Source organism: Rana temporaria, chromosome 5 (genome assembly GCF_905171775.1).
Source record: "Rana temporaria chromosome 5, aRanTem1.1, whole genome shotgun sequence".
In the NCBI taxonomy this organism is placed as follows: domain Eukaryota; kingdom Metazoa; phylum Chordata; class Amphibia; order Anura; family Ranidae; genus Rana; species Rana temporaria.
This window is the reverse complement of record NC_053493.1, coordinates 425,746,890-425,761,867: the sequence shown is the minus strand read 5'-3', so window position 1 is coordinate 425,761,867 and position 14,978 is coordinate 425,746,890. Positions and strand designations below refer to the sequence as shown.

The 14,978-nt window shown below is 45.2% G+C and overlaps 1 protein-coding gene across 7 annotated transcripts in view; it reads right to left on the bottom strand.

The window, feature by feature from the left end:
- The window catches only part of LOC120941731 (zonadhesin-like), a 138,804-nt gene that overhangs the window by 33,654 nt on the left and 90,172 nt on the right, over positions 1-14,978 (bottom strand). For 5 of the 7 annotated variants that reach the window (XM_040355356.1, XM_040355355.1, XM_040355359.1 and 2 more), the window contains one exon: positions 10,464-10,526. In XM_040355356.1, the coding sequence (XP_040211290.1) occupies positions 10,464-10,526 (63 nt within the window). Of the gene's footprint in view, positions 1-8,124; positions 8,278-10,463; positions 10,527-14,978 lie in introns of those variants that run through there. The other 2 variants (XM_040355357.1, XM_040355361.1) reach the window with 2 other exon arrangements.

Sequence of the window (14,978 nt, the reverse complement as noted above, 5' to 3'; positions counted from 1 at the left end):
CCATAACCAGAAAGTCACCGCTGGATTTTGCACGATATCTTGAAAACATTCTGTCCAGATAGCTGGCCCATCAGCCTCGTAAGCCTTGTAAGTCTTATTTTTTTTTTTCTACAGGTGAGACGCAAGGGGGAATACTGGGCTTCCCCAGTGACGTAGCAGAGGGTGCGTCAGAGGGGGCGGGGTCACGTGACGGGTGGCCCCGCCTCCCCTATATAAGAAATGTCACAGCTTCAGCCGCGTCATTCCGCTGGGCTGTGTCCAGCGGAGAGAGGAGGTCAGCGTGGCTGCGCTCTGGATGGATGGATCTTCTCATCGCTGGACCGGAGATCATCCGTCGCTGGATACAGACAACGTTGGAGCGGGGAGCCGGGAACGAGTGGATTACCACCGCTGGATTTTTTTTATTTTTATTTTATTAATAAAGGACTTTTTTCTACGGTGTGTGTGTGTTTTTTCCAACTATTTACACTTCCTTTGTGAAATGGTAGAGGTACAATGTACCCCATTACCAATTCACATGGGGGGGGCCAGGATCTGGGGGTCTTCTAGATTCAGATAAGCCACCCGCCCGCAGACCCCCACAACCACTGGGCAAGGGTTGTGGGGATGAGGCCCTTGTCCCCATCAACAAGGGGACATCCTCCCCTTGTTGAGGGCATGTGGCCTGGTACGGTTCAGGAGAGGGGGGGCTGCACTCTGTCCCCCCCTCTTTTCTGCGGCCGGCCAGGTTAACATGCTCGGATAAGGAGTCTGGTGTGGATTTTTGGGGGAACTCTACGCCATTTTTTTTTAAATCTGGGGTGGAGTTCCCCTTAAAATCCACACCAGACCTGAAGGGTCTGGAATGGATATTTGGGGGGAACGCCACGTCATTTTTTTTTTAAATTGACGGCGGGGTTCCTCTTAATATCCATTCCAGACCTGAATGGCCTGTTAATTGAATTTGGGGGGACCCCCACGCTATTTTTTTAATGAATGAATTTGCTCTGAATTGCCGGAGCCGACAATTCATTATAGCTGCAAGTCCAGTTTTAAATGACTTTTTCCTTTCAGAAATTACACTTTGTGCAGGGACAGTTCTATGTACGGGAAACATGCGATATTTCACATGCTGACTAGGTACGAAATTTAAAGGAATATTACACTTTTATTGTTTCACTTTTAGCATTATTAAATTCACTGCTCCCGAAAAAACTGCCGTTTTTAAAACTTTTTTTTTTGCATTGATAGATGTCCCCTGGGGCAGGACCCGGGTCCCCAAACACTTTTTAGGACAATAACTTGCATATTAGCCTTTAAAATTAGCACTTTTGATTTCTCCCATAGACTTTAACAGGGTGTTCCGTGGCTTTTCGAATTTGCCGCGAACACCTGAAATTGTTCGTTGATCGCCAAACAGGCGAACAGGCTATGTTCGAGTCGAACATGAGTTCGACTCGAACTCAAAGCTCATCCCTAGTGGCCATAATGAGGTATTCCTGGGCGTCCTACGGCGGCACACAATAGGTTAAGCTTTCCATCTAACCCCTAAAGGAAGAAAACTTAAACTAGCAGTGAGACAAGTTAAATCAATTAATCAATTAATCAAGCACAGCAAGTCCACCTGTCCTGAAGCTATAAACCTCCCCCAAGAACACACACAGACGTATTTTTTTCTTTCTTCTTACTACAGATGAAGAAGACGTGAGGCAAGTGCTCACACCCGGTGCATCTGGGTTCTGAGCTTAGGGGCGGCTGTATACCGGGTGCTATCCTCGGTCCCTCGGCCTGCACCCCCACATCCCCTTGTCCGGCAATAAAGGATGTTGTTTTCCTGAGGAGGCCGCCATGTATTCCCCGTTCAGCGGCTGAATGGATACCGGGGATGTTTGCGCTCCATAGGCCGGAAGTCGCCGCAGAGGACCGTGCAGACTTATGACGCACTTCCGGGAGTTCCGGAATTCGCGTCTAGGACCGGAGGAAACGGTAAGCGCCGATGGCGAATTAAGTACTCGTTTTTGGATAGCAATTGCTGACCGGCAGCTTGCATGAATATGGTGTACAGTATAGGCGGCTGGGGTCCGGAGATCCCAGTGCTCTGCCGCGTCACTTCCGGTCTGGGTCCCTGGCTTATTTCTGACCGGCGGGATCTGCAAATGGCTGCACTCAGCCTAGAGGTAGGAGGCATGGTCCTTATTTTTTACTTATTTTATACTTAAAATCTGCAGCAGCATATTATTTAAGTGGCAACTTATGCAACAAATGTGAACAACCACTGCCAGAATCATATACAAGTGACACCTGCGCATCTTTTTTGAATCAATCTGATAATGCTAGTTCTTTCCTGTCATGGTTTAAGGGAGAAATGTGTAACACATTCAAAGAAATTAAAGACTCTCTGGTGCCCAAAAAGGAAGTACCAGAGATATATCCCCTGCTGCATCTAACTCCTCATCTGGGGAACGTAGTGCCTCCTCATCCAATCCGGAAATAGTTTCTGATGATTTGGATGACGACTTGTACTTGTTACCCAAAGATAAGATTCCCAAGTTACTGTCTGTGGTAAAGGACACTATAGAATCTTCCAAAGATGTATTGGCTAGACTAAAGAAGGTTCAGCTATATTATTTTCCTCAGATCCCAGATATGAGATTCCCTTCTCATCCCATTCTGAGTGACTGGTTCAAAAAGAACTGGGCCAATCCTGACAGAAAATCTGATGCGGGGGCCCGCTTTAAATCCTCTTATGGGCTGGACTCCAAATTTTCATCTGATTGGGAAAATCCACCTAAGCTGGATCTGGCGAAAGAATTACCTAGCGGCGGCTTCCACCTCAAAAATTGCGGCTTCCTCAGTTCCGGTAGCCAGAGCCCTAAGGATCTGGCTGAGTCAATTATCTCTAGATATAGAAGAAGGGGTGTCTAGAGACTCTTTGTTGAAAGGAGTTGACATGATGAAGTCGGCCGCAGAGTTTTTATGTGATGCTCCTGTGGATGTTCTAAAATTTTCTTCCAGATCTCTCGCCTTGTCCAATGCGACCAGGAGGGCGCTTTGGATAAGACAATGGTCGGGTGACATATCATCAAAGTCAGTTTTGTTAACATGCCTTTCCATCCTTCATCCATGTTTGGCCCTCATCTGAAAGATATTCTCAAATCTTACAATGAGGAGAAAGATGCTGCCTTTCCCTTAGAGAAGAAAAGGGCGAGTAAACCGTTCTACGGGAGATCCAGATACTCCCCAAAAAGGAACTATTCCTTTTGGGGCAGAAGGTCCTACTGTAAAAAAAAGGCAAGATTCAGCGACAGCCAAGAAGCAGCCTTTCAATAAGCCCAAAGAAGCCTGACGCCATCAGCGCCTCTCCTCCAGTGGGAGGCAGGCTGAGGTTTTTTTCTCAGATCTGGCAAAAGATGTCATCGGACTCCTGGGTAACGGACATCGTCTCAAGAGGGTTCTCTCTAGAGCTGGGGTCTTTTCCACCACAGAGGTTCATGCTCAACAAGCCCTCCAACCCAGTAGTTCTAGAGTTGGTGGAAGATTTCATAAGATAGCACGCTCTAGAAAAGGTTCCAGATCAAGAAAGATTCCAAGGTCTCTACTCCCCGATATTTCCAGTACCCAAAGCCTCAGGAGGATGGAGGCTAGTAATAGACCTGTCTTACCTAAATCAGTTTTTTGTCAAACGCAAATTCAGAATGGAATCAATTCGGTCTGCCATTGCGAACATAGAAGAAGGAGACTTCCTAGCGTCAGTCGACCTTCAGGACGCATACCTGCACGTCCCTATTCTCAGGGCACACAGGAAATATCTACGGGTCGCTCTCCTCTTCAATCTCCAGATTCTCCATTTTCAGTTCACATGCCTGCCATTTGGCATTACCTCGGCACCTCAAGTTTTTACGAAAGTGGTGGTGGTCCTGACTGCAGCCCTGCGTCTACAGGGGATATGTGTGACACCCTGTCTAGATGACTCGCTATTCAGAGCTCCCTCAGAGGCTATGTTGAAACAACATCTTCACAAGACTCTACAAATGCTGGACGCCCACGGTTTCATAGTAAACGTAAAAAAGTCTTCTCTGAACCCTACTCCAGTCATTCCCTACCTCGGGTTCACAATAGACACCCTTCAAATGAAGTTGTTCCTTTCAGATCAGAGGGCTACCAATCTTCAACAGGCGGTACAAGATCTCTTGCAAATCGATCACTGCTCAGTGAGGAAGGCAATGAGAGTACTGGGAATGATGACATCATCCTTGGAAGCTGTTCCTTGGGCCAGGGCTCATTTCAGAGTGCTACAGGACTGCATTTTGACCCAATGGGACAAGAGCCCAGACTCTTTGCAGAGAACTATAAACATTTCTCTGGCAGTGAAGCAGGATCTCCGTTGGTGGATGCACCCACAACGTTTCCTGCAGGGCAGATCCCTCAAGGCTCCGACTCAGACGGTCCTCACCTCGGATGCCTCAGGCTTAGCCTGTGGTGCCCATGTGGAGGATCATTGGGTACAAAAAGCCTGGTCGCAAAGGGAGCTTCTAATGTCTTCGAACTTGAAAGAGCTCACGCAATCAGGAAAGCGCTTGTCCATTTCAAGTCCAGAATTCTCCACAAGGCGGTTCAGGTACAATCAGACAACTTACCTGCAGTATTCTACCTGAACAAACAGGGGGGAACACGAAGCCCCTCCATGCAGAAGGAGTGTGCCCGCATCATGCTCTGGGCGGAGGAAAACCTCCTTTCTCTAACGGCCATCCACATCAGAGGAGTGGGCAATGTGAGAGCGGATTGGCTCAGCAGGAATTCGATCGGCCCGGGAGACTGGGAGCTGAACCCTCTGGTCTTCAAGAAGATCACCTCCAGGTGGGGTCTGCCAGATTTGGATGCGATGGCCAACTCTCAGAACAGGAAGCTTCCCCAGTTCTGCTCCCTATCCAGAATGGGGAATCCGCTAGCGATAGACGCTCTGTCGATAAGCTGGAGGAAGTTTTTTGTCTATATCTTTCCCCCGATTCCACTGATCCCCAAAGTGCTGCAGAAAATTCGGGACGAGGAGGTGAGAGCAATAGCAATCCTGCCATTTTGGCCCAGGAGGGCATGGTTCCCGCTAGCCTTGAATATGGCAAAGAATCAGGTCTGGAAGTTACGCATCCAGAAGGACCTTCTTCTCCAATCGGAGATGCTCCACCCAGACCTCGAGAAACTCCAGCTGGCGGCATGGAATTTGAACTCAAAGCCTGGACGGCTCAAGGCCTATCTCAGGAGGTTATTGCTGCCCTTCTAGCCTTTAGGAAGCCTGCTACCTTAAAAGTCTACAGTAGAGTGTGGACCCTCTACTCGGCCTGGTGCGCCAGGAATTCATCTTCTCCTAAGCAAGTGGCATCTCTCTTGCAGTTCTTACAAGAGGGCTTCCAAAAGGGTCTGAAGCCGAACACTCTGAGGGTCCAGTTGACCGCCATTAACTCCTGCCTGAACGGAATATTTTCAAAAACACCTCTCGTCAGCAGGTTTTTCAGAGCAATTATTAAGTTACGACCATCCTTCCATAAGCCATTACCAGCTTGGAGCTTATCTTTAGTGCTAAAAAGGCTAACATCACCTCCCTTCGAGCCTCTGGAGCATTCATCCTTACGGTTCCTCACTTTCAAATGTATCTTTCTGGTAGCAATTACATACGCCAGAAGAATGAGTGAGCTTCAGGCCCTCTCATCCAAAGAACCCTATCTCAGGTTTCTATCGGATGCAGTTATTCTAAGGACTATGGGCCATATTCTGATACATTTCAGGCGGCGGAACGTATGTACTTTACGTTACGCCGCCGCAAGTTTAAGTGGCAAGTGCCGGATTCCCAAACCACTTACCTGTGAACTTGCGGCGGCATCGCGTAAAGTCCACCCGTGTAAGCCATCCTAATTCAAATGATCCAGGCAGGGGGCGTGGATCATTTAAATTAGGCGCGCTCCCGCGCCGATCGTAATGCGCATGCTCCGTCGGGTAAATTACCCGACTTGCATTGCGCTAAATGACGTCTCACGGACGTCATTTGTTTTGACTGTAACGTAAATGGCGTCCAGCGCCATTCACGGACGACTTACGTAAACGACGTTCAATTTTGAAATTTCGACGCGGGATCGACGGCCATACTTAACATTGAGTACGCCACCTAGGGGGCATCTTTATCGTTACGCCGCGTATCGCTTACGGAAACGACGTTAAAACACTACGGCGGGCAAGCGTACGTTCGAGAATCGGCGTGAGTAGTCATTTGCATATTCTACGCTGACCACCACCTAGCGGTCAGCGTAAATATTGCAGCCTAAGATACAACGGCGCAGGCTGGTGTATCTTAGGCATGTTTAAGTGTATCTCAGTTTGAGAATACACTTAAACATAGGAAAGGGACTTACGTAGGCGTATCTGTTGATACGCCTACGTAACTTGTTTAAGAATATGGCCCTATGCCGGGTTTCCTTCCCAAAGTCTCCACGTCCACGAATATTAATCAGGAAATTGTGTTGCCTGTGTTTGAAGATGTTTCTGAGGATGACCTACACCTCTTGGACGTAAAAAGAACCATCTCTACCTACTTACAGAGAACCTCGGGGTTCAGACAGTCCGAGGCCCTGTTCCTACAGTTCCAAGGGCCAAACAAAGGGAAAAAAGCAAGTAAGTCATCGCTAGCAAGATGGATAAGGGATACCATCAAGCACTGTTATTTTCTAGAAGACAAAGAATCCCCTCTTCTCTTAAGAGCTCACTCCACAAGGTCTACAGCTACGTCCTGGGCTGAGAAGTATCATGTTCCAATGGACCAGATCTGTAAGGCAGCTACGTGGGCTTTACCGAACACATTCATAAAACACTACAGAATCGATGTAGTATCGTCCGAGGGATCGGCCTTTGGCTCGAGAGTGCTTCAGGGTGCCATAAACCATTGATGTCCCTCCCTTTCTTTCTTGCACTGCTTTGCAAATCCCATTGTGTGCCGCCGTAGGACGACCAGGAATAGGAAAATTTATTCTTACCTGAAATTTTCTTTTCCTGTAGTCCGTAGGCGGCACAAGTTTACCCTCCCATTAAAATTACTCTATTGCTGCATAAGATACGTCTGTGTGTGTTCTTGGGGGAGGTTTATAGCTTCAGGACAGGTGGACTTGCTGTGCTTGATTAATTGTTTAATTGATTTAACTTGTCTCACTGCTTGTTTAAGTTTTCTTCCTTTAGGGGTTAGATGGAAAGCTTAACCCATTGTGTGCCGCCTACGGACTACAGGAAAAGAAAATTTCAGGTAAGAATAAATTTTCCTATTTTCCTGACTCTGGAATTTTAGGAAAATACTGCAATGTGGTCACTAGGTGGAGCTGCTGATCATAGGAAATAAACATGTCAGACACAATACATTTTATAAACAGGCCCTGCAGTCTTTCTGTGTCTTTATAGTGAAGGAAGAAGAGAAGGAAATCATTGACCTGGGACGGAGGTGATTGGTGGAATCGATCGAACTTTCCCGTTGCCGGCCAATAACACAGGAGATAATAAAGCAGGGGCGCCCAACCGCCGGCCCCCGGCACCCTCTAATGTGGGGTGTTCCCTCCATGTAAAAAAATATATATATAATCAAAAAATATCGAAAATCAAAATCAAAAAATAAAATATCAAAAGGATATATAAAAATATATAAAAAAATATATTAAAAATACTCCTAAAAAAATGCTGACATCTCAACTATTCCCCTAAATCAAAGTCTACATTTATTTTCTGTGATCATCAGCTCCATCTAGTGGCCATATTGCGGTATTTTTTCTTAAAATACCCCAATCAGGAAAATACCGCCTCATGGCCACTAGGTGTGAGTCCACTACAGGGAATTATTTGTGACAGCCGTGCCAATGCTTGAGACGTTGGCACAGAGAGTTCCCTCATATCTCTGTGGATGATGTACAACCTGCAGAATAGCGGGAGATCCCCCCCCCCTCCCCCCTGTGTATTTATGTATTCTTCATGTGATGATATGTGATCACCTTCACTCCATTCTGTCCCTTGTGCTATTATTTCCTTTTCTTTGTATAATCAGCATGGAAACATTTCACATTTATTTCCAATAACATTCTGATCTCCGGGGAGAGAGAAAAGACACAATGAATGCCGATCTGTGTTCATCAGATACAAATTTTATTATGTGATAAAAGAAAAGCGCCGACTCGTCATTTCCGGAGGTCGGCCCCTGAAGAGCTTTGCAGATCTATGAAGAGCCAATCAGAGGATGGTAGCGTCCAGGAGAGGGCGGAGTCACGGCTTTCACTTCTGGTAGGAAAAGAAGAAGAATGTTACCTACAGCGGACCTTCACCCAATCGGAGAAGTTATTTGCACCTGGCTCCTCCCCCTCCCACAATTATGTTAAAAATATATATTTTCTTAAATATTTCTGCCTTCCATGCATGCGCAGATGTGCCGCGGGGCTTCTGGACCCGGTACAGACATGCGTCTCATCTGCACACATGTGGGTGTGGCCCCCCCCCCGCGCATGCACAGACACCGCAGGTATGGAGGTCCCGGGTCTCGGGTTGCTGGGTGGAGATCTCTGCCGGGTCCTGAAGCCCTTGTGACACGTCTGCACGTGCCTCAGATATTTAAAGATGGCGGCATCAGAGAGGAGGGGCGGGGCCAGCATTACGGGGAATGGAGTTCATTTTTCGTCATCTCAATGTACAATAATAATATGAAAGAGAGAGAGAGAGAGAGAGAGAGAGAGAGAGAGGGAGAGAGAGGGAGAGGGAGAGAGAGGGAGAGGGAGAGAGAGAGAGTCCCGACTCAGAGGAAAGTGTTGGGGTGATGATGGGTGACGTATCAATTTATTACACAAAATAAAGAATCGATAGTCTGATTGTAAGATATATAGAAGATTTCTGTAAGGGGAGACTCTGATGTAAGGGGGGGACTCCGATGTAAGGGGGGCAACTCCAATGTAAGGGGGGCAACTCCAATGTAAGGGGGGCAACTCCAATGTAAGGGGGGGCAACTCCAATGTAAGGGGGGGCAACTCCAATGTAAGGGGGGGCAACTCCGATGTAAGGGGGGCAACTCTGATGTAAGGGGGGAACTCCAATGTAAGGGGGGCAACTCCAATTTAAGGGGGCAACTCCAATGTAAGGGGGGCAACTCCAATGTAAGGGGGGCAACTCCAATGTAAGGGCGGCAACTCCAATGTAAGGGTGGCAACCCCAATGTAAGGGGGGGCAACTCCGATGTAAGGGGGGCAACTCCGATGTAAGGGTGGCAACTCCAATGTAAGGGGGGGCAACTCTGATGTAAGGGGGGCAACTCCGATGTAAGGGGGGGCAACTCCGATGTAAGGGGGGGCAACTCTGATGTAAGGGGGGCAACTCCAATGTAAGGGGGGCAACTCCAATGTAAGGGTGGCAACCCCAATGTTAGGGGGGAACTCCAATGTAAGGGGGGAACTCCAATGTAAGGGGGGAACTCCAATGTAAGGGGGGAACTCCGATGTCAGGGGGGAACTCTGATGTAAGGGGGGAACTCTGATGTGGGGGGGGGCTCTGTCTGGGACTCTGATGTAAGGGCGAGTCTGATAAACACTCAGATGTAGGGGAGGACTCTGACTATGATGTAAGGGAGACTATAAGAGGGGAGATTTATACGAGGGGACTCTGAAGTAAGAGGGGAACTCTGATGGCAACTTTGATGTAAGAGGGACTCTGATGGGGATCCATATGTAGGGGAACTCTGTTGTGGGCTTTGATATAGGGGGGCTATAAGGGGGGAACTTATATGATGGGAACTCTAATGTAAGGAGGGACTCAGGTGTAAGTGGGACTCAGATGTAAGGGGGGGACACTGATGTGGACTATGATATAAGGGGGACTTATATGACAGAGACACTGATGTAAGGGGGAACTTGAAGTAAGGGGGGCTATGATGGGGACTCTGATGTAAGGAGGAGTCTGATGTGGACTATGATATAAGGGGGACTCTAAGAGGAATGGTTAAATGATGGGGAATCTGATGTAATGGGGGGACTCTGATGTGGACTATGATATAAGGGGGACTCTGATGTGGACTATGATATAAGGGGGACTCTGATGGGGTCATTGATGTAGGGGTGGACTCTGTTGAGGACTCTGGTGTGATGGAGGCTTTTAAAATGTTATTACTTGAAGTGGTTCATTTTATTTGATTCACCTCTAAAACTGGATTTTTTTGTAATTTTTGGGAAATACAGAACCTGGAGGTCACTGAACGGTTTGGAGGGCGTGTCCTACACCAACCTCATATTCCCAGCATCCTGTGACTTCCTGTTGTGGATCTGGGACAGGAAGTGAAGAGAAATCTCCTGCCAGGGGTCACACCCCCCCTCAGTGTTGTACAGGAAGTAGTAGGTAGGGATGTATAAAGGGGTCAGTCTACTAGACAATGAGGGGCATGATGTGTCCCCCCCCCCCCCAGGAATAACACATAGAACCCCGATTACCTGATCATAGGCAGGGATGCGATCGGATGGAGGCCAGAAAAATGAACCCCATCCATTACAGCTCTGTGGAGAGAGAAGAGATGATCGGTATTAGTAAAGTGACGGACGTGTCAGAAGATGGCGGCAGACGACCCCACAGACATGACGGGTCTATTTATAGAAAATGTGTACAGATATTCCTCCAGAGAAACTTCATGTACATTTCTTCTGGGCGAGGAAACCAACTGGTGATGGATTGATGACGACGACCATAGGCGTGCTCACAGGGTGTGCCAGGTGTGCCTGGGCACACCCAAATCACCCTGTGTGGTGCACATTGTACCGAAAAATACCACATTAAACTGGCACTAACACACAGAAAAATACAGCATTAAACTGGCACTAACACAGAAAAATACAGCATTAAACTTGCACTAACACACAGAAAAATACAGCATTAAACTGGCACTAACACAGAAAAATACAGCATTAAACTGGCACTAACACAGAAAAATACAGCATTAAACTGGCACTAACACAGTAAAATACAGCATTAAACTGGCACTAACGCACAGAAAAATACTACATTAAACTGGCACTAACAGAGAAAAATACAGCATTAAACTGGCACTAACACACAGAAAAATACAGCATTAAACTGGCACTAACACAGAAAAATACAGCATTAAACTGGCACTAACGCACAGAAAAATACTACATTAAACTGGCACTAACACAGAAAAATACAGCATTAAACTGGCACTAACACACAGAAAAATACAGCATTAAACTGGCACTAACACACAGAAAATACAGCATTAAACTGGCACTAACGCACAGAAAAATACAGCATTAAACTGACACTAACGCACAGAAAAATACAGCATTAAACTGGCACTAACACAGAAAAATACTACATTAAACTGGCACTAACACACAGAAAAATACAGCATTAAACTGGCACTAACACACAGAAAAATACAGCATTAAACTGGCACTAACACACAGAAAAATACAGCATTAAACTGGCACTAACACACAGAAAAATACCACATTAAACTGGCACTAACACACAGAAAAATACAGCATTAAACTGGCACTAACGCACAGAAAAATACAGCATTAAACTGGCACTAACACAGAAAAATACAGCATTAAACTGGCACTAACACAGAAAAATACAGCATTAAACTGGCACTAACACACAGAAAAATACAGCATTAAACTGGCACTAACACAGAAAAATACAGCATTAAACTGGCACTAACACACAGAAAAATACAGCATTAAACTGGCACTAACACACAGAAAAATACAGCATTAAACTGGCACTAACGCACAGAAAAATACAGCATTAAACTGGCACTAACACACAGAAAAATACAGCATTAAACGGCACTAACACACAGAAAAATACAGCATTAAACGGCACTAACACACAGAAAAATACAGCATTAAACTGGCACTAACACACAGAAAAATACAGCATTAAACGGCACTAACACACAGAAAAATACAGCATTAAACTGGCACTAACACACAGAAAAATACAGCATTAAACTGGCACTAACGCACAGAAAAATACTAAATTAAACTGGCACTAACACAGAAAAATACAGCATTAAACTGGCACTAACACACAGAAAAATACAGCATTAAACTGGCACTAACACACAGAAAAATACAGCATTAAACTGGCACTAACACACAGAAAAATACAGCATTAAACTGGCACTAACACAGAAAAATACAGCATTAAACTGGCACTAACACACAGAAAAATACAGCATTAAACTGGCACTAACACACAGAAAAATACAGCATTAAACTGGCACTAACGCACAGAAAAATACAGCATTAAACTGACACTAACGCACAGAAAAATACAGCATTAAACTGGCACTAACACAGAAAAATACTACATTAAACTGGCACTAACACACAGAAAAATACAGCATTAAACTGGCACTAACACACAGAAAAATACAGCATTAAACTGGCACTAACACACAGAAAAATACAGCATTAAACTGGCACTAACGCACAGAAAAATACTACATTAAACTGGCACTAACACACAGAAAAATACTACATTAAACTGGCACTAACACAGAAAAATACAGCATTAAACTGGCACTAACACACAGAAAAAATACTACATTAAACTGGCACTAACACACAGAAAAATACAGCATTAAACGGCACATAACACATCAAAATATACTACTTTAAACGTGCACTAATGCACAGAAATATGCTGCATTAAACGTGCAGTAACAAACTGGAATATAGTGCGTTAAACATGCAGTAATGCACAGAAATATACCTCCTACATTACACCAAAGCTCCCTAATGGGGCTCCTAAAAAAAATACTGACACTGTCCTCTGCCATACTGGCACCGTCCACCGCTCTGCTGACACCATCAGTATACTGTATATACACATGCAAATATGTTTGAAGCTTTGGGGTGCACACCCTAATGCCATAGGCTGCGCACACCTATGACGACGACAATAATCCTATGGACGAAGAAAGAGGAAAGGTCTGGTGTCCCCAGTGACCCACTTCCATCCCTGTTACATAAAGTCAAAACAAAAGGATTCGCCCCGGGACTTTAAATGAAGTGGGCAACGTCTCCGCCAGTAAAAATAACAGTGGGCCGGATTAAAAGATAGTAAACAACGGGAGCGGGGCGGGGGAGGGGGGGAGTCCTGGAGAGTACTCCTTCCCCAGTGTTCCCATTATTGGGGGATAGGAGACCGGGCCAAATAGAATTCCACCTTAGCTGGAGGAGCAAAAGAGCGCCTGGAGCGCCAAACAAGAAAAGCTCCAAATGACCAAAGGGTCAAAGATAGATCAGAAGGAAGGGGGGGAGAGGGAGGGGATGAGAAAGCCCCATACGAAGATCATAGGGGCAAGGCACGAGTGGTGGGGAGATGAAGAGGGGAGGAGGGGAGGGAAGGGAGGGAGAAGGGGTTCGAGTGGGAGGGGGGAGGGGAGGAGTGGGAAAGGGGACGTAGATCTGTGTGTCATGCGACAGGAACAAAAGCACTGGAGAAAGATAGGGGGAAAAAAAAAAAGAAAGATATGACAAATATAAATTTCTTAACATATAATGTAAGAGGTCTCAACTGCCGGGAAAAAAGGCATATGGTATTAAGAGAGGTTGAAAGGTATTCAGCTGAAATAGTTTTTTTACAAGAGACCCACATAACATTGGATTCTAGTGTTAGACTGTATTCTCGGGCAGTTCCCACCTGGTACTATGGGGATTCCCCAAAGAAGAGAGCCAAGGGGGTCGCCATAGGAATAGGGAAGAACATCTCTTTCACAGTAGAAGATAGGAAGGTGGACCCTGAAGGCCGTTATTTGTTTTTAAAAGGAGTACTCCAAGGAAAAAAATACACGTTAGCAAACATATACTGCCCAAACAGCCAACCACATAAATACCTGAGGGGAATTTTGAACGCTTTAATGGATTTTAAAATTGGACATGTAATACTATCAGGAGACTTCAACCTTTCAATGGACTGTCAACTGGATAGTACGTCCGGGGCACAGAGGCGAAATATTAAACAGCTAAGAATATTAGGAAAAAAAATGCACAGTTGCTGTTTAATAGACCCTTGGAGAATTACATATCCAAATAAAAGGGACTACACTTATTTTTCTTCAGTGCATGGAACATACTCAAGACTGGACTATATAATGGTAGACCACGAGCTACTAGAAGATGTAATTAAAACTTCAATTGGAGTAACTACAATCTCAGACCACGCCCCGGTAATAGTGAAAATTAGATTCAAAGAGATAGAGCAAAGAAAAGGATCATGGAATTTAAATGAAGAACTTATAGAGGACAGCGAGGTAGATAACATCGTGAGAACTGACCTGGATCAATATTTTACTCTAAATAACACACCTGAAGTAAGGGTAGCCACGATATGGGAGGCCCACAAGGCATACATCAGAGGGAAACTAATTTCGATAGGAGCAGGGAAAAAAAAGATAAGAGAATTAAATATGAAAAATTTAACAAATGAGCTATTTGAACTGGAGCAAACGCATAAAGAGCTAGGAGAAAGTGAAAAATATCAAGAAATTGTAGTAAAGAGGGCCCAGCTTAGAGACTTGATGAAGGTCGAAACAAGGGACATATTCAAAAACGTTAGAAAAGAGAGGTATAAATGGGGGAACAAACCAGGGAAATATTTAGCTAAAATATCCAGGGAAAAAAAAAAAAAAAAACTATATAGAAAAAATAAAAAATCAAGACGGCCTTGTGAAATATAAGACGTCTGAAATTGCGGAATCTTTTCGGACTTTTTACAGCTCGTTATATTCAATAAGACTCAATGAAACTCTAGAGCAGGAAAAAATCAGAAAAGAGAAAATTAGGGAATACCTAAAAGAAGTGAAATTACCTAAAATTCCTCAAAATGACATTGAATCCTTAGAAGTTCCAATAACTCAAGATGAGATATACAGAGCTTTACAGGAAACACCGTGCGGTAAGAGCCCAGGCCCTGATGGC